A 24,693-nucleotide genomic window follows, 5' to 3' on the forward strand; every position below is an offset into this window, starting at 1 on the left:
TGCTAGGAACAGCTTCTTACACTGCGTCCAAAATGGCCGGCATAGGAACAAGCACAATTTATGGAAAGACGAGAGACAAGTAAAATATTGGTTGGTTTTTTGTTTTGTTTTGTTTTGTTTTTTTTTTACCATGATTTTCACATATATTCTTGTTTATTAAAGTGTCAGGATGAATAAATTTAGTTCTGAAAGCAGTTTCAAAATATTTGCCTTTTTATGAATGTCAATTATACTGGACACCAGGACCATCTTAATGCCATGTTCTATACACACACACTATTCACTAAAACCAGTGATAAATCATCAGTGACAAATATAATTTATCAATGAGGCTTGAAGATTATCCATGTGGTATCATGAAATATACAAACTGGCTAAAGAATACAAAGTTTGTACTTTTGATTTTGACATTGTATGGACATACAACGCCCACCACTAATATTGGCACTCTTGGTAAATATGAGCAAAGAAGGCTGTGGAGAAATTGTCTTTATTGTTTAACCTTTTGATCTTTTGTTTTTTAAAAAAAAATCACAAAAATACTCTGATCTTTATAATGACGATGTGTTCAATTTTAATAGAAAATATACTATCATCCTTGCAATAGCAAGCAAGAGAAACAATCCACAATGATAATTTGTTTTTTTGTTTTTTAAGTTGAATTTTTTTTCTTGGATTTATGTCACTCTACAGCCATAATCCGTTCATTTTTTATTTTCTGAGTTTGGCTGTCTTTTCAAACTAAAATGGTACTGTGGTCCACTACAGTAGACATGCTATAAAATTTAAAAAGTCTAAATTGTAGTATGTTTTATTAAACCCCAAATATAGGTAGGAAACAACAACAACAATAAAAAAAATAGATGATACTTTTTTCCTTGGGTCTCAGGAGGAATATGTATGTGTATATACACACACACACGTTAAGCTCTCTCTCGATATCTATCTATCTATCTATCTATCTATCTATCTATCTATCTATCTATCTATCTCTATAGATAGATAGATAGATAGATAGATAGATAAAGTTATAGATAGATAGATATATAATTTTAGAGCTGCAACAACTAATCGCTTATGAAAATTGTTGTCAACGAATCTCATTATCGATTAGTTGGTCTGCACGCGGCACGGGGTATATTTACTCATTACGTTACTTCTGTTCCGAAAACACGCTTCGGAGAGTAAATACTAAAGTTGTGTCCCAAATGAAGTACTGTACACTTACACTATACATTGTGTACTCTACTGTTTAGTGTGTGGATTTTAGAAAGGTAATATCATCTCAAATATATCACTAGCGTTTTTTTTTTTACTACTACTTTTATTACTAATAAGCCGCTTCCTAGTTGACGGCACGTGACGTCATACACACGCTAGCGTTAGCAGACACCCAGAGTCACCGACAATGACTTTCTTCAGTTTACCTTTTATTCCCAACATGACCCAGTCACCATCAGACGGAGGCGAAATCGTCACGTGACTGTGGAAGAAAGTCCTCTACAGCAGGGGGCATTTTATATTAAACACCGCAGAGATCAAACAGTGCTGCACGAGCAAAAACTTGTGTTTATATCCAAAATTCTCCACTATGTGTAAGTGGCAGGGGAAACTGGTGCAAGTTGCTTAAAAGGTTTAGTTTGATTTAAGTTTATTGTCATTATATGGTGTATTTGCGCTCATGCAGTGTAAATTCTGTTGTTTATTATAACAAAAGTGATGTGTTAGTAACGAGGCCACGTTGCTGATCACGTGCGGTGTAGACGTGCTGATAGAGTGGGAGCGCGAGTAAGATCTGTAATGTCTAATTAAAACACTGTGATTAAAAGTAACTCTACTGCATATCAAATCAAGCGCTTCCTAAACTTGCAGCCAGTCACCATAGATTAGCGTAGGGATGATGTCATTTAGTACGCCAAAACCCGAAAATGAGTTAGTATTTTAGCCCTTCAGGTTCCATCGTCCCATAGTTTTGGTTTTGGGATTTTGGTTAAAAGCCTGAAATAAGGTCTGTGGTGAACACAACCTCAAGATATTTTCATGTTTTATTCGATGACATAAAATACACCAATAATACACCACTCATGATTTTAAAAAAAACTGTGTATTGAAAAAGGCAGTTGCTAATAAATTGCTAAATGGGACTATGATGTTGTTGGGGACATAAAATGTCATCATGCCGAACAAGAAAAAACTTTGCAGATAAGCTGGTTCAGGTATACTGTGCACGTTTCCCAAAAAATGTGGATGAAGATTCATCCACAGAGTAAATCCATATTGTAGAAAATGTTTTTAAATCAAGTTTGGAAAAGATCTTGGGGCTTGGTGATGGTGACGTTGAAGTCAAGCGACCGTGATGTTCGTTTATAGCATTTTTTTTCCTGGCGATTGTATTTTGGCTTCAAATTTTATAAAAGTTATGTTCATTTGTTAATTTGATGGGGAAAAATGTGTTAGTATTGTAAACTTTTGTTGGTCACAGTGCTTATCTTTTGCAAAAATCCAAAAGCCTGTCGGAAAATCCTATTGGGTTTTTGTCGAGGGAACCAGTGTGATGCTAACTTCCGGGTTGTATTTAGGGCTGCACAATTAATCGACTATCGATCGTGATTACGATTTTGACTGCCCACGATTAAATGAACATGATCGACTGCGATATTAATGTTTAAACTTCGTCCTCCGCTAATAGAAAACTCCGCTGCAGATCAAATCAAGCGCTTCCTATACTTACAGCCAATCACCATAGTGGCGCAGGAATGACGTCATTTTGTAGTGCCAAAACCCCGAAACGGAGTTAGCATTTTAGCCCTAAAGCTGCCAGTTTTGCTTTGAGCTCCATCGCTTTGCGCGAGGGGAAATCATGACATTAACATGATGCTAAATGGCACTACAGAGGTTGTCGGGGACATTAAATGTCATCACGCTGAACGGGAAAAAAACTTTGCAGATAAACTCAGGGCTCTACAGTGTGACCATTTTACTCGCATTTGACTGAAAAGTATTTTGTGTGAGTAGTTTGTGCGAGTGACCTGTTCGGAGTTGTATAATACAATCGGGATAAAAACTACAGGAAGTCCAAAATGCATCTACACCGAGCAACAGTTACTTTCACACTGCTTTTCATCTCCTCAGTCAACCGAACAAGTGTGTAAATACTGCAAAGAAACCATTATGATGACAAGTAACTCTGTACATCATCTGCTTCAACTTCACGATCTCACAAACTGCCATCTTTTATTGATCCTGCAAAATGACCTAAACTTGCTCCTGCTCATGTAGACCCAGCTGCTTCAGGTGGAGTAAATTAATAATAATGCTAACGCTACAAGGTGGGTTTAATTCAAACTTCTTTATTAAATAATTCCTCACCAATCATAAGCAAGAGTAGCAACTGTTCAGTCTGTAAACATACAGTACACTGCAGCTCTCCATTCACTAACTCTAATTCACTTCATTTAAACTCACGGTTGCCAGATATCACTAGAAAAGTCAACTCCAGTTTGCATGTTTTGATTTTTCCCCCCCAAAATGCAATATTATCAGCAGACATGGACACTGTACTGGGGGAACCGATCTAAAACTGATAAACAAACAAAAATAAAACTACTAAAATGTAAAGACAGAAAATGTGCTTAGATGTAAATAAATCATTTAATATAAAACAAACAAGATATTATAATAACTTCATAAAATATAAATAAAATGAGAAATTAATAATGTTTAATTATTATGGGTTGCATTTAATATCAATTTGACATTAAGCTTAGTAAGCTATTTCCTTGGAAAGCTATTAGCCTTTTTCCTAATATGGATCATTTTTGTGTTAGTCTACTTTTAATTAGGACTCTTTATTGTTTAAGATATTTAAAAATAAATATTTTATGCTTGTTTATTTATCATTTAACTAACAGTATTCCTCTCAGTATTGCTATTATTTTAATTCAATTAACCGTGACCATGAGCAGAGAGCTTACATTTAACTGTTTATGATAGACTTCCTGATTAAAGTTTAAACAAAAAAGATTGGTATCTGGATTGGTTTCGGTCGTTAAAAATCCTGATCGGCGCATCAGTAATGAACACCATTAAACTAAAGCGCTTTTCATCCGACGGGTAAATGAAGTCACCCAATCACATCCTATATGAGATTATTCAGATATATACACAATATACGCAGAGTGGTTCGAGAACTGTCTCCAGCCCAGAACCATGACAACGGAAAATGTCTAATAGTGTAGCTTTAAATATATTTAAGAGGAACAGACTTCAAAGACTGAACATTGAGGTTTATTGTATTTGTTTACAAGGTGGAACAGGTTAACGGTTGTTTTTGAATACAGTCTGTAAAATTAACTGAAAATATAAAATTTAGTTTATCAGAAGGTAAATTAATTTGTCCTGGCTCACACTATGTTCCTAAATTCTGTCATAATCGACCAGCTCAAGTTTTCTCATGCCTGCTTGTGTGTTATATTGTGCATGAGAGAACTTAATAAATGTGAAAGTGAAATGTGAAAGTGAAATTTGTTGTCACTAAAATCAATTAATAATCATGATAAATAATCGAGATCTCAATATTGATCAAAATAATCAGGATTATCATTTTGGCCATAATCATGCAGCCCTAGTTCTGGTACAAAATGACGTCATCCCTGCACCACACACTTGGGTAATTTGGCTGCATCTCTCCTCCTGTAAACACTGTTATTTCATATGCCTGAATTGTTTTCATTTGGTTGCATATTGTTATATTTGATTGCATATTTTCATTTGGTTGATTGGCATATTTATTTTTACTTATTATATTTTGGGTATAATTTTATTTATATTTTGCTTCTATGAGATGATGCACGTTAAGGACCAGTCTAATCTGATGCAAAGATTTGTACATTAGCAGGAAAGTAGCACAACATGGAGGTGAAAGCAGTGTTCTGTTTATTTCAATGTGAAAGTGCAATAAAAATATGTGGTCCCTAAAATCAATGAATAATCATAATAAATAATCGTGATCTCAGTATTGATCAAAATGACCATGATTATCATTTTGGCCATAATTGTGCGGCCCTACATTGTCACAGAGAAAACAATAGGCAAAGCACTCCACCGCCATGGCCTATATGCACGCTCACCCCGCAAGAAGCCATTACTAAAGAAAAGGCATGTTGAAACTCGTTTAAAGTTTGCTACAACTCATTTGGACAAGGCTATGAAATACTGGAAGAGTGTAGTCTGGTCAGGCGAGAGCAAAATTTATCTTTTTGGTTATCATACTACACACCATGTTTGGAGAAGAAATGGCACTGCACATCAACCTAAAAACACTATAACAGCAGTTAAATTTGGAGGTGGAAGCATCATTTTGTGGGGCAGTTTTTCCATTGCATGGTACTGGCATACTTCATATAATTGAAGGAAGGATGAATGGAGCCCTTTACCAGAAGATGAGATGTGGGTGGACGTTCCAGCAGGACAGTGATCTAAAGCATACAGCAAAGGAAAAAAATCAAGGTGTTAGAATGGCCCAGTCAATCACCTCACTTGAATCCAATTGAACAGGATTTAAAGACAATATGTTTAGAAGAATGGGTTAAAATCGCAATTTTTCCGGACCTGATGGGGGCAGCAAATACGCGCAAGTGTTTTAGTCGGTCCACAAGTGGTGAAGAAGAAGAATGCCTACAAGCACACGGGGAAAACTACAAAAGATTAGCGTAGCTTAACAAGTTTAGCTCCGCCCCGACTCGTTGAGAGGAAAAGAGAGGAAAGCTAGTATCGGTTTCCGGTGTGCAACTGATGCTATCGTTCATTTCAAACAAAGCGAGGAAACATCTGGAATTTGGCGAAGCACCTGAAAGACGGTCCTATATTATGTTTCTTTGAGGCAGCTGGCATTGTTGCCGTGAAACCAGCTAACATTATGTTCCATGTAATGTTTGCGATAGCCAGTTATTTGTTAAAAATGCTAACACGTTGCAGTGTTATAAACTACCTCCGAATGGGCCAGCATACATCGCCATTCAGCCCGTGTCCTGTCAGCAACATGTAGCCTAATGTCACTAATAATTATTCAAATGTTCATGCTTTTAATAAATCTTTTTGGTCTGCCCCCATATCAGTGAATTTAAACTAATGCTTGCATTCAGAGTATAAGGTGTGTGTGGGTGTATGTGTGTAGGATGGGTTCTTAAGATTTATAATAATAGGATAAAATACTCAAGCTTAAAAAAAATAGAAAATACTCTAATTCTAAATAATTTTTTTTTAGGATTTTAAAACTGCCAGAGCACCCGCTATAATTTCCAACAACTTTCCAATAACAAGACATTGTAAGTACAGTTCCAATAAGATTCTAAAAATCAAATAATATCTTACAGCAGTGATCAACAACTATGTTCCTAGAGATCTACCTTCCTGAAGACTTTAGCTCCAACCATAATGGTGTCCACCTGACCATCTAATTATTGCCTTAAGAAGTTCTTGATCAACTGAAACGGGTGTGTTAGATTTTGGTTGAAGATATTGTAAGCCAAATTCTAACAGAAATCTCTAAAGGACGTTGTCTTTTGATGGCATAAAATGCACTGCAGGCTTTATCTCTCAGTTCATTCACTGTAGAGTGGAAGTTGCTTATGGCTCGGATTTTTAGTCCTAGATAGTTATAGTGTGATGTGTGAGTTATGAGGTTATTTCCTAATGTGTGTTGTGTTCCCTGGGATCTGGATCTTTGCTGAAAAGTCATGATTTTAGTCTTTTTGAGGTTTACTGCCAAGCCCACATCTGGCAGTACTGTTCCAGCAGGTCCAGGTTCTGATGAAGTGGGAGACAGCTGGACCAGGTCATCTGCATAGAACAGGTATTTGAGTCACACAGTGAGACCGGGGGCTGCTGATCGCTCCAGACAGACTAGTCGCCGGTTTGTTTATGTAAATATTGAATAATGTTAGGCTTTACAGCAGCCTTGTCTCACTATGTGTTCCTAGGGAAGATGTTTTATTCGTTTGTTAATGTTTATTCCACATGTACCTTCATTGTACACAAATTACACGATAATTTGTTAAGAATCCAATTTGACTTCTACACAGGATGCTGTGTGTTGTAAGAAATTCCAAAAGCGTAGAATTTATTATACTACTAAATAACTTTCCCAGGTTGCTGCTCACAAAAATTCCCCATAGTTATTCAGGTCAAATTTGTCTCCATTTTTAAAGATTGGTGTTATCAGCCCTTGATTCCAGATGTCAGGGAAGTGTCCTATATAGAACAAAATTTAATACGTTTAGGATGGCAAATTGGAATTTAGAACTGGTACGTTTTATCATTTCATTTAATATTCCATCAGGTCCAGATGCTTTTTTGGGTTTTATGATTTTAATTATCAACTCTAGTAACTCTAGTTTATTTTGTTTACAATTTGTGCCAGTTTCAACTTTTTCAAACAGAGTTTGGAAATTGTTTTCCCATAATTCACTATTTTGGATTGATAATTATTCATGATGAGTTTTTTCAGGTTGTTCCAATTGTCCTAGAATTGGTTTGTATTGATTGGTTTCTCAATTGTCATCAATTGCTTTTGGGTGTATTGTGCTTTTTTGGTTCTAATTGTGTACTTGTATTGCTTGTGTTACACAGTAATGGAGGTGAATCTCTGTTTCTGATTAGACAGTGTTCTTTTTACACAGTGAGTTGTTTTTTTTTTTTTTTTTTACTTTCTAATATTTTGGCAATCTTGGTCAAACCAGTTTGTCACTGTTGGATATGTGGTTTTGTCTTTTTCGTCTTGGCTGCCTGTTGCTTTCTGGTACTCCTCAATGCTGTTTTCAGTCCATCTGTATGGTTTTCTCATGTGGTACAGCTTACTGGGTTGTGTGCTGTTAGTATTTGTTCGTTTGAGATGCACAGTGATTTGGCTGTGATCGAACATGGGGCTTAGTGCCTTAACAGTGAATGCTCTGAGGGATGATGGGTCTAAGTCAGTTATCATATAATCTAATGTTGTGCTGTGGACCCCCCTAGTGTTGGTCCTCTGTCTGGAGTGATGTCTGGCTGGGTGACTTTCAGTTACAGGTGCGTGTCTGTGCTGGTATGTAGTGGTAGGTGGGTGACCTGCATGGGCTTATCTCCGGTATAGTCTTGTCACTGGGGTGGAGGTCCCCAGTGATATCTTTAGGCAGCGGTTCTCTATGGAGAGCTGGTGGGGTTCTGGTTGTGGTTCTTTTGACACCTTTTTTTTTTTTTTTGCCTATTCAGGAGACTGTGATTGTTTTAGATCATGGCAGCTGTGCACTGATATAGTCCAGCAATTGTCTGATTTCCCCCATCTACAGTGTCTTTTTCTGTCCAGTGAGGGCCTAGCCGTAGTTGTAAGGTTGTGGAGGCAGTGCTGGACTGGGTGTGTGGACCCTCCCTGGTGTTGGTCCTCTGTCTGGGGTGATGTCTTGCTGATGATGGAGGTCTATGGTGATTATAAGTTGCAGGTGGGTGTCTCTTTTGATGAGTAATGGTAGGTGAGTGTCCTTCATGGGCTGACCTCAGATGTAGTCTTGTAGAATGGAGAGGAGGTCCCCAGTGATGTCTCCATATAGGAAAGGGTTCTCTATGGAGAGCCAGTGAATTTCTGTTGGGTGGGTGGATGTTACTCTTTTGGTGGTTTGACGGGTGTCTTCTTTTGAGGGATGTGGTGCGTCAGTCCATGCTGTCTTTGACCATGTCTTTTCTCATGTGTATGTGGTCGTATTGGTTATATGTTGTGATGGTGCAGCAATGAGCCAGGTGCACGTTGGGCAGGCGTGCACACCCTTTGGAGATGTCGGCATTGACTTTCTGGATGGTGTTTGGGTGGAAATCTCTGCGGGGTAGGAGGTTTGAGATGATGATGATTTTTGAGTTGGGGCAGGTGTCTTTTGGCCTTTTCTGTTACTTTATCCTCCGTCCAACTCTCCCCTGCTCAGGTCTCGGATCGTTGTTGCCTGTGTGGTTGATGGTGATGATGGGAGGGTGTACCAAAGCTGGGGTCAGAAAATATTGAGTGAATCAGCTGTTTTTGGGCACCAGACTTTTATTAATTTTCTGACCTGGAAAGAGCTTCCCCCCTTGCGGGAACCTTCCATTGGAGTTAATGAGGATGGCAGTGTCAGTCTCTGTATTTTGATGCTTTGGTCTGGGGTGTGCTACGGGGGTGTGAGGAGTGGGTGTTGTGGCCTTCTGGGGTTCCTCATCTGGATTTCTGTGGGTTGCAGGTGTGTCTGCTACACTTTTTGTGTTGCTGTATTGTGGAGGTTTAGTAGGGGGCAGTGGAGAGCTGGGCATTGGCTGTGTAGAGCTGTGTCTGTAATGGTAGTGTTGTGGGCTTGGATTCGCTCACTCAGCTCCACTATCTCTACTTCCAGCAGTAACAGGTTGTGCTGAAGTTTGGCCACAGTGTTGGCTAGTACTGGGTTTGGGGGGAGGGTATTGTGTCCTGTTTCATCTGGCGTGGGCCTATCCTCTGTGGTTGCACTGACGGAGGGCTCAGATTGTTTGAGTTACATTTACGGTAGAGCTGCAACAACTAATCGATAATAATTGATTATGAAAATCGTTGTTAACGAATATCGTTATTGATTAGTTGGTCTGCGCACAGCATGGGGGAGATTTACTCATTACGTTACTTCTGTTCCAAAAACACGCTTCGGAGAGTGAATACTAAAGTTGTGTCCCAAATGAAGTACTGTACACTTACACTATGCACTGTGCAGTGTGTGGATTTTAGAAAGGTAATATCATCTCAAATATGTCAATAGCGTGTTTTTTTTTTTTTTTACTAACCAGAAGTATAAGCTGCTTCCTAGGCGACGACACATGACGTTATATGCACGCTAGCATTAGCAGACAGCCAGATTCACCGACAATGACTTTCTTCAGTTTACTGTTTGTCAACGTTACCTTTTATTCCCAACATGACCACAGTCACCATCAGATGGAGGCGAAATCGTCACGTGATTGAGGAAGAAAGTCCTCTAAGTCCTTTTACATTAAACACTAGGGATGCACCGAATGTTGGGCAACTGAAATTATTCGGCCGAAAATGGCAAAAAAATCACTTTCGGTGTTTGGCCGAATAACTGAAAAGGCCGAATAAATTTGACTGAACAATGACGTGTTTGATGACGTGCCAAATAGCCTAGAATAACCAGAGTGAGATGCTCGAATTTCACGACCTCCACTTCCAGCAGCGCGCTCGGAGCGATGAGGGGGCGCGCGCATGCACGAGCTACGTGCACGAGCGCATGCTCTTCGGATGTTGACAACCGTGACATTGTTTACTGTGGACATGTGCGTTTGTTTTGTTTCTGTTCCGGAGTATTGTCACGTCGCGAGACGTGAGGGAGTAGAGTATGAAAGCAGGTACAGACATATTTATTTAAGGGAACATAACATTAACAACGTATCTAACTATACTATATCTACTATAATACTCCGTGAGGTGTACAGGGACGCGAGCGGTAAATATCCCCAATATAATCAGCCATATATAACCGAATAGAACCATTTTTTGCACTCTTGTCAATGCACTTTTTAATGCACTATTTTGTTGTAGGCTACAGAGTGTTACATTCTTTCAGCAGTCCGTTATAGGCCTAACATAGGCTATTCAAGGGGGCCTCAAAGATGACCACATAAAAATATTTTTATTTTACTCATTTATTTATTTAAAGTTATATTGTGCCTTGCTGGTTGCCTGTGCCTACAGGAATGAAAAAAAATGTTCAGTGTTAAATAAATATTTTGAAATTGTAGTTTTTGTAATTGATTTTTATCATTGAAAAGCAAGACAAAATAGTAAAAAGCACATTTTGACTATTTAATTTATGCAATGGCGAAAAAAATGGTAAAATAAATGGAAAAAACGCGAAAAAACGTGTTCGGTGTTCGGCCTTTCTACCAAGTTTGTCATTATATTCGTTTTTGGCTTCGGCCAAGAATTTTTATTTCGTGCATCCCTATTAAACATCGCAGCGATCAAACAGTGCTGCACAAGCACAAAGTTTATTTGTGCTTTTTTATGTTTATATCCAAAATGCTGTGTGTAAGGGGTTGGGGAAACTGTGTAAGGGGTTGGGTTAAATAAGGCAGTGGCTCTTTAATGTTTTAGGGCTGTTTTTCTGCCAGAGGACCTGGACATTTTGTTAGGATACATGGCATCATGGCCTCTCAAATATCAACAGATATTAAATGAAAACCTGACTGGTGGTTGGATCTTCCAGCAGGACAGTGATCCAAATCATACATCAAAATCAACACCCAAATGGTTTACTGACCACAAAATCAAGGTCCTGCCATGGCCATCCCAGTCCCCTGACTTGAAACCCATAGAAAACCTGTGGGGTGAACTGAAGAGAGTCCACCAGCATGGAGCTTGAAATTGGACAGATCTGGAGAGATTCTGTATGGAGGAATGGTCTCAGATGCCTTGCCATGTATTCTCCAACCTCATCAGGCATTATAGGAGAAGACTCGGAGCTGTTATCTTGGCAAAGGGAGATAGCGCAAAGTATTAACTAAAAGGGTGCCAATAATTGTTGCACACATATTTAACAAAGGTATATTTTTTATAAACCTGTTTTGTTTGCAAATTGTTTGATATCCATGAGAGCAGAATATTTTTGTGAATCTTTTTTTAACAAAAGATCAAACAATAAAGACATTTTTTCCAAGGGTGCCAATATTAGAGGAGAGCCCTGTATAATGACTATATGTTCAATTTTAATAGAAAATATATAACATCCTTGCAATAAAATCAAGAGAAACAGTCTAGAATGATAATTTGTTTTTTTTTGTTTGGTTAAGTTGAGTTTATTCTTGGATTAATATCACTCTACGGCCATAATCTGTTCATTTTTTTTATTTTGTGAGTTTGGCTGTCTTTTCAAACCAAAATGGTCCTGTGGTCCACTACAGTGGACATGCTATAAAATAAAAAATAAAATTTAAAAAGTCTAAATTGTAGAATGGTTTTTAACCCAAAATAGGTAGGAAATCAAACAAAACAAAATAATTAGATGACATTTTATGATTTTATATATATAAACTTAAATTAAACTAAACTTTTTAAGCAACTTGCACCAGTTTCCCCTGCTTCTTGCTCTTGCACACAGTGGAGCATTTTGGATACAAAAATAAGTTTGTGCTCGTGCATCATTGTTGTGCTTCAGTGCTACACAAGCTCTGCTTTATAAAGTTTGATCTTCAGGGTGTTTAATATAAAATGCTCTCCTGCCTTAGAGAATTTGGAGGTCGCACACTTTCTTCCTCAGTCACTTGATGATTACGCCTCCGTCTTATGGTGACTGAGGTCATGTTGGGAATAAAAGGTAACCTTGACATAAACAATTAACTGAAGAAAGTCATTGTCGATGGACTCTCGGTATCTGCTAAAGCTAGAGGCATCACATTGCGTGTGTATAACATCACACGCCATAGACTAGGATGCGGCTTATACTTCCGATTCCGAAAAAACTAATGTGTTCCATTTGAGACGATATTACCTTTCTAAAATTCATACACCAGACCAGTGGTTCTAAACCTTTGTGAGTTCTGGACCCCTAACATTTTTCAAACAATCCACGAGGACCCCTTCACTCCACAGCAATTATAGGCTATATATTTAAGTCATTTCTATGTATGTTACTTTATTTTATTAATATTTAATATAGACATTCAAAATTTAACCAAAACATGACAATCCCCCCCCACCCTCACCCCGTTGAGAAAAACTGCACTTGATGGTAGAGTACGCCTAGATAGTGCATAGTGTAAGGTACGTCATTTGGGACACAACTTTAGTATTTACTCTCCAAAGCGTGTTTCGGAACAAAAGTAACGTAATGAGTAAACGTACCGTGTGCAGACTGACTAATCGATAATGAAATTCATTGACAACGATTTTCATAATCAATTATTATTGATTTTATCGATTAGTTGTTGCAACTCTAATCATGATTATTCATTGATTTTTAGGGACCACATATTTTTATTGCACTTTCACATTTAAATAAACAGACCACTGATTTCACCTCCATGTTGTGCTACATTTCTGCTAATGTACAAATCTTTGCATCAAATTAGACTGGTCCTTAAAATGCATGATCTCGTAGAAGCAGAATATAAATAAAATTGTACCCAAGATATAGGATAAGTAAAAATAAAAATGCCATCAACCAAATTAAAATATGCAATCCAATATAACAATATGCAACCAAATTAAAAGAATTCAGGCGTATGCAGAAAAGGCAATAACAGTGTTTATAGGAGGAGAGACCCAGCCAAACTACCCAATAGAGTGGTGACGCAGGGATGACCTCATGTTGTACCGGAACCCAGAAGTTAGCATCCCACTGGTTCTCTCGACAAAAACCCAATTGGATTTTCCCATGGGCTTTTGGATTATTGCAAAAAAATAAGCTCTGTGATCAACACAAGTTTACAACACTAATACTTTGTCAATCAAGATAATTTTCACAAATGAACACAACTTTTATGCAGTTTAAAATCTAAATATGTTCGTCAGAAATAAAAAGCTAACCGTATGCTATAAACAAACTACACCATGGTCGCTCGACTTCAACGTCACCTTCACCAAGCCTCCGACAACTTTTACAAACTTGATTTAAAAACATTTTCCATAATATAGATTTACTTTGTGGATGAATCTTCATACACGTTTTTTTGGGAATTGTACACAGCATACCTGAACCAGTTTATCTGCAAAGTTTTTTCCTGTTTGGCGTGATGACATTTAATGTCCCCGACTATGTCTATAGTCCCATTTAGCAGCATGTTAGTGTCATGATTTCCCCTTGTGCAAGCGTTGGAGCACACAGCACACTCTGAAACCCGAAGCAAAGCTTGCAGCTCGAGCACACACTTTCAGGTTTTTTAGCAACATTGACTTTGTTTACTTTCTACATGTGCATTTGTTATGATTTCTGTCCTGTCTGTGCCCTGTATTGTCATTGGTTGTTGCCTTATGTGTCATCATTATTCTCAGCTGTTTTGTGTTCACCCTTAATTACATTTGTCATTTAAACCCCTTGTTTCTCATTGTTCAATGCGAAGTATTGAGTTTTCTGTGTACCAAGCCTTTGTTCATAGTTTCACATCTCATAGTTTTCATCTTGTTCTCAACATCGTTGTTTGATTATTGTTTAGCCTAGTTTATGCCCACTTGCCGATCGCCTGACCTTTTGCCTATTTTTGACCACGCTGTTGTCTCACGTTTTGGATTTGTCTGCCTCTCTTCAATAAAGCTCTTCTCTGCCCTTGCACCTGTCCTAAACCCTCATTACGTGACAGTTAGCCTTTTTCAATACACGTAAAAGCTTTTTTAAAAAAAAAAAATCATGAGTGGGGTTTACTGGCGTATTTTATGTCGTAGAATAAAACGTGAAAATATTGAGCTTTTGTTCACCACAGACCTTATTTCAGGGTTTTAACCAAAATCCCTTTCAAAAAACCCACTGACTTCGCGAACATTGAACCAGAAGGGCTAAAACTCATTTCCGGATTTTGCCATTACAAAATGACGTCATCCCTGCACCACTCTGGTGATTGGCTGTAAGTTTAGGAAGCGCTTCATTTGATATGCAGTGGAGTTTTCTTTGAGCAGAGGACGAACTTTAAACATCAATATCGCAGTCGATCATGTTCATATAATTGTGGGCAGTCAAAATCGTAATCAAGATCAATCTTCAATTAATTGTGCAGCCCTACCGATACTGGCAACACTTAGTCACAGACAAAGAATACCACAACTCTGTTGCGAGGTAATATAGTAAGAGAAACGCACAGACTACACAACACAATTTTTTAAATAAATGAAAAGTGCTAATTTAAGTACTTTAGGAACATGTAGGTCTTTGAATGTATTTTGAATGAATATATATTATATTATAATATAATATAATATAATATAATATTATATATATATATATATATATATATAATATAATATAATATTATATATATATATATATTATATTATATTATAATATAATATAGTGTGTGTGTGTGTGTGTGTGTGTGTGTGTATATATACACTAGGGATGCACGGAAATGAAAATTCTTGGCCGAAACCGAATATAATGAAAAACTTGGCCAAATACCGAACACGTTTTTTTGCGTTTTTTCCATTTATTTTACCGTTTTTTTCACCATTGCATAAATTAAGTAGTCAAAATGTGCTTTTTACTATTTTGTCTTGCTTTTCAAAGAAAAAAATAATTTACAAAAACTACAATTTCAAGATATTTATTTAACACTGAACATCTTTTTTTTTTTCATTCCAGCAGGCATAGGCTAACAACAAGGCACAATATAACTTTAAATAAATAAATTAGTAAAATAAAAATATTTTGATGTGATCATCTTTGAGCCCCCCTTGAATAGCCTATGTTAGGCCTATAATTGACTGCTGAAAGAATGTAACACTCTGTAGCCTACAACAAAATAGTGCATTAAAAAGTGCATTGACAAGAGTGCAAAAAATGGTTCTATTCGGTTATATATGGCTGATTATATTCGGGATATATACCGCTCGCGTCCCTGTACGCCTCGCGGAGTATTATAGTAAATATAGTATAGTTAGATACGTTGTCAGTGTTATGTTCCCTTAAATAAATATGTCTTTACCTGCTTTCGTACTCTACTCCCTTACTTCTCGCGACGTGACAGAATACTCCGGAACAGAAACAAAACAAACGCACGTTTCCACAGTAAACAATGTCACGGTTGTCAACATCTGAAGAGCATGCACTCGTGCACGTAGCTCGTGCATGCGCCGCCCCCTCATCGCTCCGAGCGCGCTGCCGGAAGTGGAGGTCGTGAAATTCGCGCATCTCACTCTGGTTGCTAGGCTATTTGGCGCGTCATCAAACACGTCATTGTTCGGTCAAATTTATTCGGCCTTTTCACTTAATGTCGGTTGCCGAACATTCGGTGCATCCCTAATATACACACTATATTTTATGTGTGTGTGTGTGTGTATGTGTGTGTGTGTGTGTGTGTGTGTGTGTGTATGTGTATGTATATGTATGTATATATATATATATATATATATATATATATATATATATATATATATATATATATATATATATATGGGTTCACGAAGTTTCAGGCACCACTGCCTTTCCAATTTTATATGAAAGGAAAAATTCCAGATTTTCAGTGTGGTGTCAGACTTTCGGACTCTACTGTACATCTCATCTGTATGTGTATGCATGCCGGAATGACAGAGTTGCACTTTTGTTTACACGTGACTCATGAATGTTGCTTTATTTGGCCATGCATTTTGTGTATACATCTAACAGCATGGTGCTTGTGGAAAGAGGATAAATCAGCTGACTGTGGATTGGATTACCTCCTTCCCTTTTGAGCTAATTTAAAAAGATACAGTGATCAACAGAACATGGCACTGCAACATATAGACGCAGTAAACGGCTCATGTCTGGAATTAATAAAATAGATTAAAATGAGCTCTCCTGTCCTTTCCTTTAACTGCCTACCAACACGCAATGGTGAGTTGCTTTTTAACCATATAGGGATGCGAATTTTGCCAGTGAAGGTTAGACCTTGTCATATTTTCCCATTTATGAAGTCATGAGATTTGTTATACAAACTCAAACATCGGATCACCTTTTCAGTGTGCCCATGTGTAAGTAATGAATATTAAAAATATAAATTAATTTGGTTTAAAAAAAAAAAAGACAGCTTGTCTACCTTTTATAGGACTAGAACTAGACAGGAGCTGACATGGGCTCAAAAGAAAAAAAACTCAGAAAAACAAGTAGAAAAAGCTCTTAACTGGAAAAACTTTTTTTCTTTTACAGTGAATGGTAAATTCATCACAGGACATATAGATAACAGTAAGAAGCTTATTATAAAAAAGAGACATGGGCATTAAGTTCTTTGTTGCCTTCTTGTTTAGGACAAGGACTGGGACCAAGCGGTCACATTTCTGCCAGCAACAGATTCCAAAAAGCTGGAGAAGAAGAAACGCCCAGGGAAGACTGGTGCCATTATTGGCATAGTCATCTTTGCAGCTGTTGTGGCCTTGATGACTGGACTTCTTGTATGGCATTTCCACTGTGAGTTCTTGTTTTATGCAGTTTTGTTAAATGCCATCCACATAATGAAACTACACAATGGTCCAAATGCCCATATTCACTGTTGGGGCAAAAATTAAGATGTTTAAAACAATCAAAGCTGTAATGAACCAGACCTGGGAGAGGATGCAGGTGTATTTTGCCTTCACACATAGTCAGAAGGATAATTGAAGTGGTAAAAATTTCTTCAAGGATCACAGTTGGAAAGTTACTAAATTTATAGAAGATAGCAGCATTTTGGGTTCACCAAGTCTCAAATTCTACAATGTTACATATGCGTAACACATGTCCGAGGAAAGTCGGTAAATGGTTAAAAAAAAAGTACACCCTTCTTCAATTCTATGTTTTTTTTTTGTTTGTTTGTTTGTTGTTGTTGTGTTTTTTTTTTTTTTTTTTTTTTTTTTTTAATCAGGGCCTAAATAACAATTGTGTCATCCTCACCAGCTTCTATAAACAAATAAACTCGGATGACAACAGAAAAAACACAGCAGTTATGTTGTGACAATATGTAGTAATTTGTTCCCAAAAAGTAAACATTCAAAAACCAGGTGGGGAAAAATAAGTACCTTTCCTGCTTCCACAATCATTAAGAGAGTAATTAGCAGCTGGGTGTCACTAACAAAATGCACAAGATGATTAGTTAATCATCAAGAAGTGTGACTACTATAAAAGCAGCACCTCGGTGCAGTTCAATGTTCTGGAGCGCTCGGGTGTGTGTCTATATGATGCCAATAAGAAAGGACCTCAGAGAGGCAGTTGTCGCTGCTCATCAATCTGGAAGTGTTATAAGGCCTTCTCCAAACAAATTGAAATTCACTATTCTACAGTAAGAAGGATTGTTTACATATGGAGAGTCTTCAAAGCTGTTGCCAGTCTTCCCAGGAGTGAACACCCATTCATACACTACAGACAATGTAGAGATGCCAGTCAGCCTACAACACATGTCTTTGGACTGGGGGAGGAAACCAGAGTCCCCCAGAGGAATCCCCCGAAGCAAAGGGAGAACATGCAAACTCAAAAGAGGTGGGAACCAAACCCCCAACCCTGGAGGTGTGAGGCAAATATACTAACCACTAAGCCATGATAAATAATACAGAACAGAAGGGTGTACTTTCTTTGTCCCTTGACTGTAAGACGTGAATACATTTGATTGTTTTATTTATAGGGTACACCCTTAAATTCTGACATCTTTTGGGATTTTTTAGCATTTATTGTTAAAATATTTAACATCTACGTGTGGACTTTTAGTCCGGAAGGACACCAAGGTGAAAAAGATGTACGCTGGCTCTATGAACATCACAAATCAGGACTTTAAGGATGCTTATGAGAACCCCAATAGTACAGAGTTTCAGGCCCTGGCCAACCAGGTAGCAGCTCAGGTAAGATCTATTGTCAGAACACCTTGGCTAAATCAGCCTCAGTTTACTTATTGTTTGCTATAATGAAAATATTTGTGTCATAATATTGTTGGTTTTCAGTTAAGAGAACTCTACTCCAGGATTCCCCAGCTGTCTAAATATTATGTTGATTCTTCAGTGCAAGCCTTCAGGTACTGTCATTAATCTGTGAACTTGACTATACTGTAAAGAAAAAATGAACATGTACGTGTTTCCCCACTGTACTTTTTGTCCTTGTCATATTATGACAATTCGGAGGAGTTATCTTTCAAAGAGCATATTGCTAAGTCTAATAACTATGTTTAAAGAACTGGGTTAAGTTCTTTTAACCTAGCCACTGGTGTAGTGTAATTGGGTTATTTGTTTCATTATTGGGTTAATTTGGTAATAACCCAACAGGTTCCATTCGATATGGTGATATTTTAAACTTTATCCAGATTTTATTGTGCAGAACTTGCTGAGCTGATATCGTTCTGAGCTTATATCCAGCCTGCTGCTTTCCTTTAAATAAACTTGGCTATATCTCCCAAATTGTTAACTGTTTTCAGGTAATTAATATCTGCCTCTTAATATTATTAAATAGCTCAACTCATCCCAGTTGGTTCCTTAAAGTTATTTAATGTTATTTTTGTTAGATTATTGGCTTGGTTGCTTTAAGTATTGTACAGGTGTTACCCAGTTAAAATAAAATTTAAAATGAGTGTACTTTTACAAATAATATATTTTCTGTTAGCCACAGTAAATCACACAGACTTGATGGTATTTGAGATAGAAATTCAGTTTAATTCAGAAAATTCATGTTAAGTTAGCTACATTCAATGGAGACAAACACCACATAAATTTGTGATGGTTTAAGTATTTGAAAATTAGATTTTATTTACATTTCTATGCCTATACAGTGCATCCGGAAAGTATTCACATCACTTCACTTTTTCCACATGTTGTTATGTTACAGCCTTATTCCAAAATGGATTAAATTCATTATTTTCCTCAAAATTCTACAAACAATACCCCATAATGACAACGTGAAAGAAGTTTGTTTGAAATCTTTGCAAATTTATTAAAAATAAAAAACAAAAAAGCACATGTACATAAGTATTCACAGCCTTTGCTCAATACTTTTTTGAAGCGCCTTTGGCACCAATTACAGCCTCAAGTCTTTTTGAGTATGATGCTACAAGCTTGGCACACCTATTTTTGGGCAGTTTCTCCCATTCTTTTTTGCAGGACCTCTCAAGCTTCATCAGGTTGGAAATGGAGTGTCGGTGCACGGTCATTTTCAGATATCTCCAGAGATGTTCAATCGGGTTCAAGTCTGGGCTCTGGCTGGGCCACTCAAGGACATTCACAGAGTTGTCCTGTAGCCACTCCTTTGTTATCTTGGCTGTGTGCTTAGGGTCGTTGTCCTGTTGGAAGATGAACCTTTGCCCCAGTCTGAAGTCCAGAGCGTTCTGGAGCAGGTTTATCAAGGATGTCTCTGTACATTGCTGCATCCATCTTTCCGTCAATCCTGACTAGTCTCCCAGTTCCTGCCGCTGAAAAACATCCCCACAGTATGATGCTGCCACCACCATGCTTCACTGTAGGGATGGTATTGGCCAAGTGATGAGTGGTGCCTGGTTTCCTCCAGACATGACGCTTGCCATTCAGGCCAAAGTGTTAAATCATTGTTTCATCAGACCAGAGAATTTTGTTTCTCATGGTCTGAGAGTCCTTCAGGTGCCTTTTGGCAAACTCCAGGTGGGCTGTCATGTGCCTTTTACTGAGGAGTGGCTTCCGTCTGGCCACTCTACCATACAGGCCTGATTGGTGGAGTGCTGCAGAGATGGTTGTTCTTCTGGAAGGTTCTCCTCTCTCCACAGAGACATGCTGGAGCTCTGTCAGAGTGACCATCGGGTTTTTGTTCACCTCCCTGACTAAGGCCCTTCTCCCCTGATCACTCAGTTTGGCTGGGCGGCCAGCTCTAGGAAGAGTCCTGGTGGTTCCAAACTTCTTCCATTTACGGATGAAGCCACTGTGCTCATTGGGACCTTCAGTGCTGCAGAAATGTTTCTGTACCCTTCCCCAGATCTGTGCCTTGATACAATACTGTGTCAGAGGTCTAATTCCTTGGACTTCATGGCTTGGTTTGTGCTCTGACATGCATTGTTAACTGTGGGACCTTATATAGGCAGGTGTGTGCCTTTCCAAATCATGTCCAATCAACTGAATTTACCACAGGTGGACTCCAATCAAGTTGTAGAAACATCTCAAGGATGATCAGTGGAAACAGGATGCACCTGACCTCAATTTTGAGTGTCATAGCAAAGGCTGTGAATACTTACGTACATGTGCTTTTTTTTGTTTTTTATTTGTAATAAATTTGCAAAGATTTCAAACAAACTTCTTTCATGTTGTCATTATGGGGAGTTGTTTGTAGAATTTTGAGGAAAATAATGAATTTAATCCATTTTGGAATAAGCCTGTAACATAACAAAATGTGGAAAAAGTGAAGCGCTTTGAATACTTTCCGGATGCACTGTATATAAGTTGCTACTACTACTAAATAATAATAATACAAGGTCATTCAAACAGTTGTTTTAACACAACAGACTAGAGAAATGCACCTAATGTTTAGTTAAAAATAATCCAATAGTTGGAAGGTGCTATATCAACCATTAGTTGGGTTGCTAGTTTTTAGCCAAACATTTTTTTTGAGTGAAACCTATTGCATATTATTTACATTTGTATAATAGCTTTCTCTCTTCCCTCTATTTCCAGTGAAGGCAGTGTAATAGCATATTATCTGTCAGAGTTCCATGTTCCATTGTCTCAGGAGGATGCTGTGGATAACACCATGAAGACCATGGATGAAATGATAAAGCACAAGGAGCGGCGTCTAAAAGACTCAACAGGAAATCTGATGTTTAATAGAATAGATACTTCAGGTACATAATGGTTCCTTGGTTCTACACATTATTTTAGACCATATCACATTTTTGTCATCTTACCATGTCAATTCTTCTTTGGGTCTTTTTCTGTTGATAGCTTTAGATTCACGGATGTTTTCAAAACCTTGTAAGTTGTACTTTTGTGATTAAAATAAAAATTATTTAATTATTTTAAATGTTGAATTCTTGACTCTGTGTCAGGAATTATACTAAGTTGTGTGTCCCAACAGCGTATTACAAGTATGCTGTGCACACCAGGCCTAATGAAGTCATTGATATCATGTCACCTGGGTTTCCTAACTACCCATACCCACAAAATATGCTTGCGCAGTGGCAATTGCGAGCTGACCCTGGCCACATCATCAAGCTGGAATTCACCACCTTCAATCTGGAGGAAAACTGCAGGAATGATTTTATGAAAGTATATGACTCGCTGGTGGCAATTGAAAGCCGGCTCATGGCTGAGTAAGTTTGAAGTGCTTCTTCTTATTATTATTTTAAAATAAGAGTAGATTTTAAAATGCATATCTGTTAAAACTATTCCACCCATTAGTCATGAATATAGCCCATCTGATGAGCTGTATTGAGAAAGTTGCAGTACTTGTCCTTATTTAATTCGAAACCTTTGTATATTTAGAGCAACCGTGGCTATTAATGTCTTACAAATTGTGATCAGTTGTGCTGCACTCTTAATCTAATGGTTGCTAGTGGCAATTCAGTAAACAATTAAGGGGTATTTCATTTTTGAAGTCATTGTGAGCAAAAACAAAATTAGTTAGCAATAATAATTATAAAAAATAATTGAATCAGTGGAGAACCTAATGCGCTTGTTTATTTCTAAAAGAATAAAAATCTAGCTATGGTAAAGTTCACATGACTGCCAGAAGATGAAGTTCAGATGGTTCAGTTTATAGTGTGTGTGTGTGGTAAGTCTGGCTTGGATTGGTGCAACATTTTTCTCACTGACATATCTGAGCTTGAACCGTGGGTCAAGAGCAGAGGCCATGTCAAGCAGTTCTTATGTCAGAGGGTCCATGATGGTGCATGTTAGGTCTAGATCATCATCCTCCTCTTTCAGGATAGAGGAGCCGAAAAGGTGGAGGACTGGTTTTACAAAGGACACATCGACTTATTTTTCACTGGAAGTTGCATCAGTAAACAGTCAGAGGGCAGAGGGATTTGTTGATGGCCTCCAGGACGTCAGTGTTCTGCCATGTGGGGATGAGGTGTCGGGCTTTTCTGTAAGTGGACAAGACATGAGCAATGGCCCTCTGCTGCTCCAGGACTCTTTCTATCATGGCCTGCCTCAATCTCGCCTTGTGGGGCACTCAGAGCATGCTCTGGAAGCTTCAGCTCGCTTTGTGCCTCTGCTAGCTCCTTTTTACGCCTCCAGCTGTCGGAGAAACTGCTCACCAGCTTATTGCAGAGGCCTACTGCACGGTCAATCCGATGATCTCATTGTGTTCTCTAAAAAAATAAAGATAAAAAAATTTAATAAAAATGAGAGATTCATATGTAAAATTAAAGCACAGAATAAAACCTTATCTGTTTCTATATATACTTGATAAACAATCCCCATTACATTATTGTTATATTACTATTATATTACAGTCTTCATACACATATTAAAACAATCCGCACAGATTATATACAATTAATCATCAGAGATTGCACAATATTTCAATTAATTACAATTACACTTTTTGTTCCTTTTTAAAAAATATCCTGCTACTCACCTATTGCTAGGTGGCCAAAGCACTGAAGCCTCGTCCATTTATTCAGAGAATCTTCCTTTACAACATTTGATCAGTTGTCTGTTGTAATGCAGGCAAGTCTCTCCTCCTGCAAGCTCCCAGAGGCCATCGCTTCCCTCAGTCCCTGGGCAGTTGACTCTCCTGTGTGGTCTTGTGGGGAAAATGACGTTTGCATGCATCGACTCTTCACTGTAAAATCACTATTGATGTAATGGATTGTCAGGCTTATGTAGGGCTCCATTGTTCTACTTGACCATAGGTCAGTGGTAGTTGCAAAGTACTCGACAGCTGTAACATCCCTCTTTGTTTCCCCTCGATGTTTTGCATGCAGTGCAGGTAATGCCACTTTATAGAAATAATTGCGTGAGGCGATAACATCTTTTGTCCAGTGTGTTGACCATTTTCCTGAAGCCTTCACTGCTCAGTGTTTATTGAACGCATATCTTTGGCCAAATGGAATTCGATTGCATCCGTTATTTCAGTCTGTCTTTGCAAGTTGGATGGATACTTTGATGCGCTGTACAGCGTTGCCGTTATGGATGTCTGAGTTGACACTGGCAAAGGACGGGGATTCAGTGAGCTAACATTAACGATGTTCTTCTTCTTGCCCTTCATACATTCATCGTACTGCAGTTTGTGATGTGTTTTCAGGTGGTTGAACTAGTTGAACAAGAAACAATTCTAAAGCACTGCGTGCATATGATTTTGTTCTTGCTTAATATCACTTGCCCTAAATCCAAAATTCTTCCAAACAACAGACGAAGATCCATTCCGATTGACTAGCGCTTCACCTTCTGCTCTAGACATTTAATTTTGGTTTGTCTGTCTGCTTTCTGTTGAACTCTCTTCTACTCCGGAGAAGAGCCGCAACATCCGGGGAAATTTTTGCACATGCTGTAGCTTCAGGGTTCGCGTGCAGTTCACCCAGTGGTTATTGGCTGTAAGTATAGGAAGCGCTTAATTTGATCTGCAGCGGAGTTTTCTATGAGCAGAGGACGAACTTTAAACATCAGTATCGCAGTCGATCATGTTCATGTAATCGTGGGTAGTCAAAATCGTAATCACGATCGATATTCCATTAATTGTGCAGCCCATATATATATATATATATATATATATATATATATATATATATATATATATATATATATATATATATATATATATAATGTGTGTGTGTGTATGTGTGTGTATGTGTGTGTATGTGTGTGTATGTGTGTGTGACTATCCAATTCATGTTTTCCAACTTTTCATGGTTTTTCTCTCTGTATGGAATATGGGTTTATGTAAACCAAATGAAACAAACAAAATAACAGGGCGATACTATTCAGCACATTTTGTACTGGTTTAACACACTTTTTTATATATATATATATATATATATATATATATATATATATATATATATATATATATATATATATATATGTATATATATATGTATATCTGCATTTCCAGTCCTGATTTGTGT

The 24,693-nt window shown here is 37.8% G+C and overlaps 1 protein-coding gene across 1 annotated transcript in view; it reads left to right on the plus strand.

Moving 5' to 3' along the window:
- Positions 1 to 24,693, plus strand: part of st14a (ST14 transmembrane serine protease matriptase a) — a 57,464-nt gene that overhangs the window by 3,964 nt on the left and 28,807 nt on the right. The window contains exons 2-7 of the mRNA XM_053623269.1: positions 16,964 to 17,123; positions 18,390 to 18,520; positions 18,620 to 18,690; positions 21,299 to 21,465; positions 21,566 to 21,595; positions 21,699 to 21,933. Coding sequence (XP_053479244.1) covers positions 16,964 to 17,123; positions 18,390 to 18,520; positions 18,620 to 18,690; positions 21,299 to 21,465; positions 21,566 to 21,595; positions 21,699 to 21,933 — 794 coding nt within the window. The remainder of the gene's footprint in view (positions 1 to 16,963; positions 17,124 to 18,389; positions 18,521 to 18,619; positions 18,691 to 21,298; positions 21,466 to 21,565; positions 21,596 to 21,698; positions 21,934 to 24,693) is intronic.

Source organism: Ictalurus furcatus, chromosome 4 (genome assembly GCF_023375685.1).
Source record: "Ictalurus furcatus strain D&B chromosome 4, Billie_1.0, whole genome shotgun sequence".
Taxonomy (NCBI): Eukaryota; Metazoa; Chordata; class Actinopteri; order Siluriformes; family Ictaluridae; genus Ictalurus; species Ictalurus furcatus.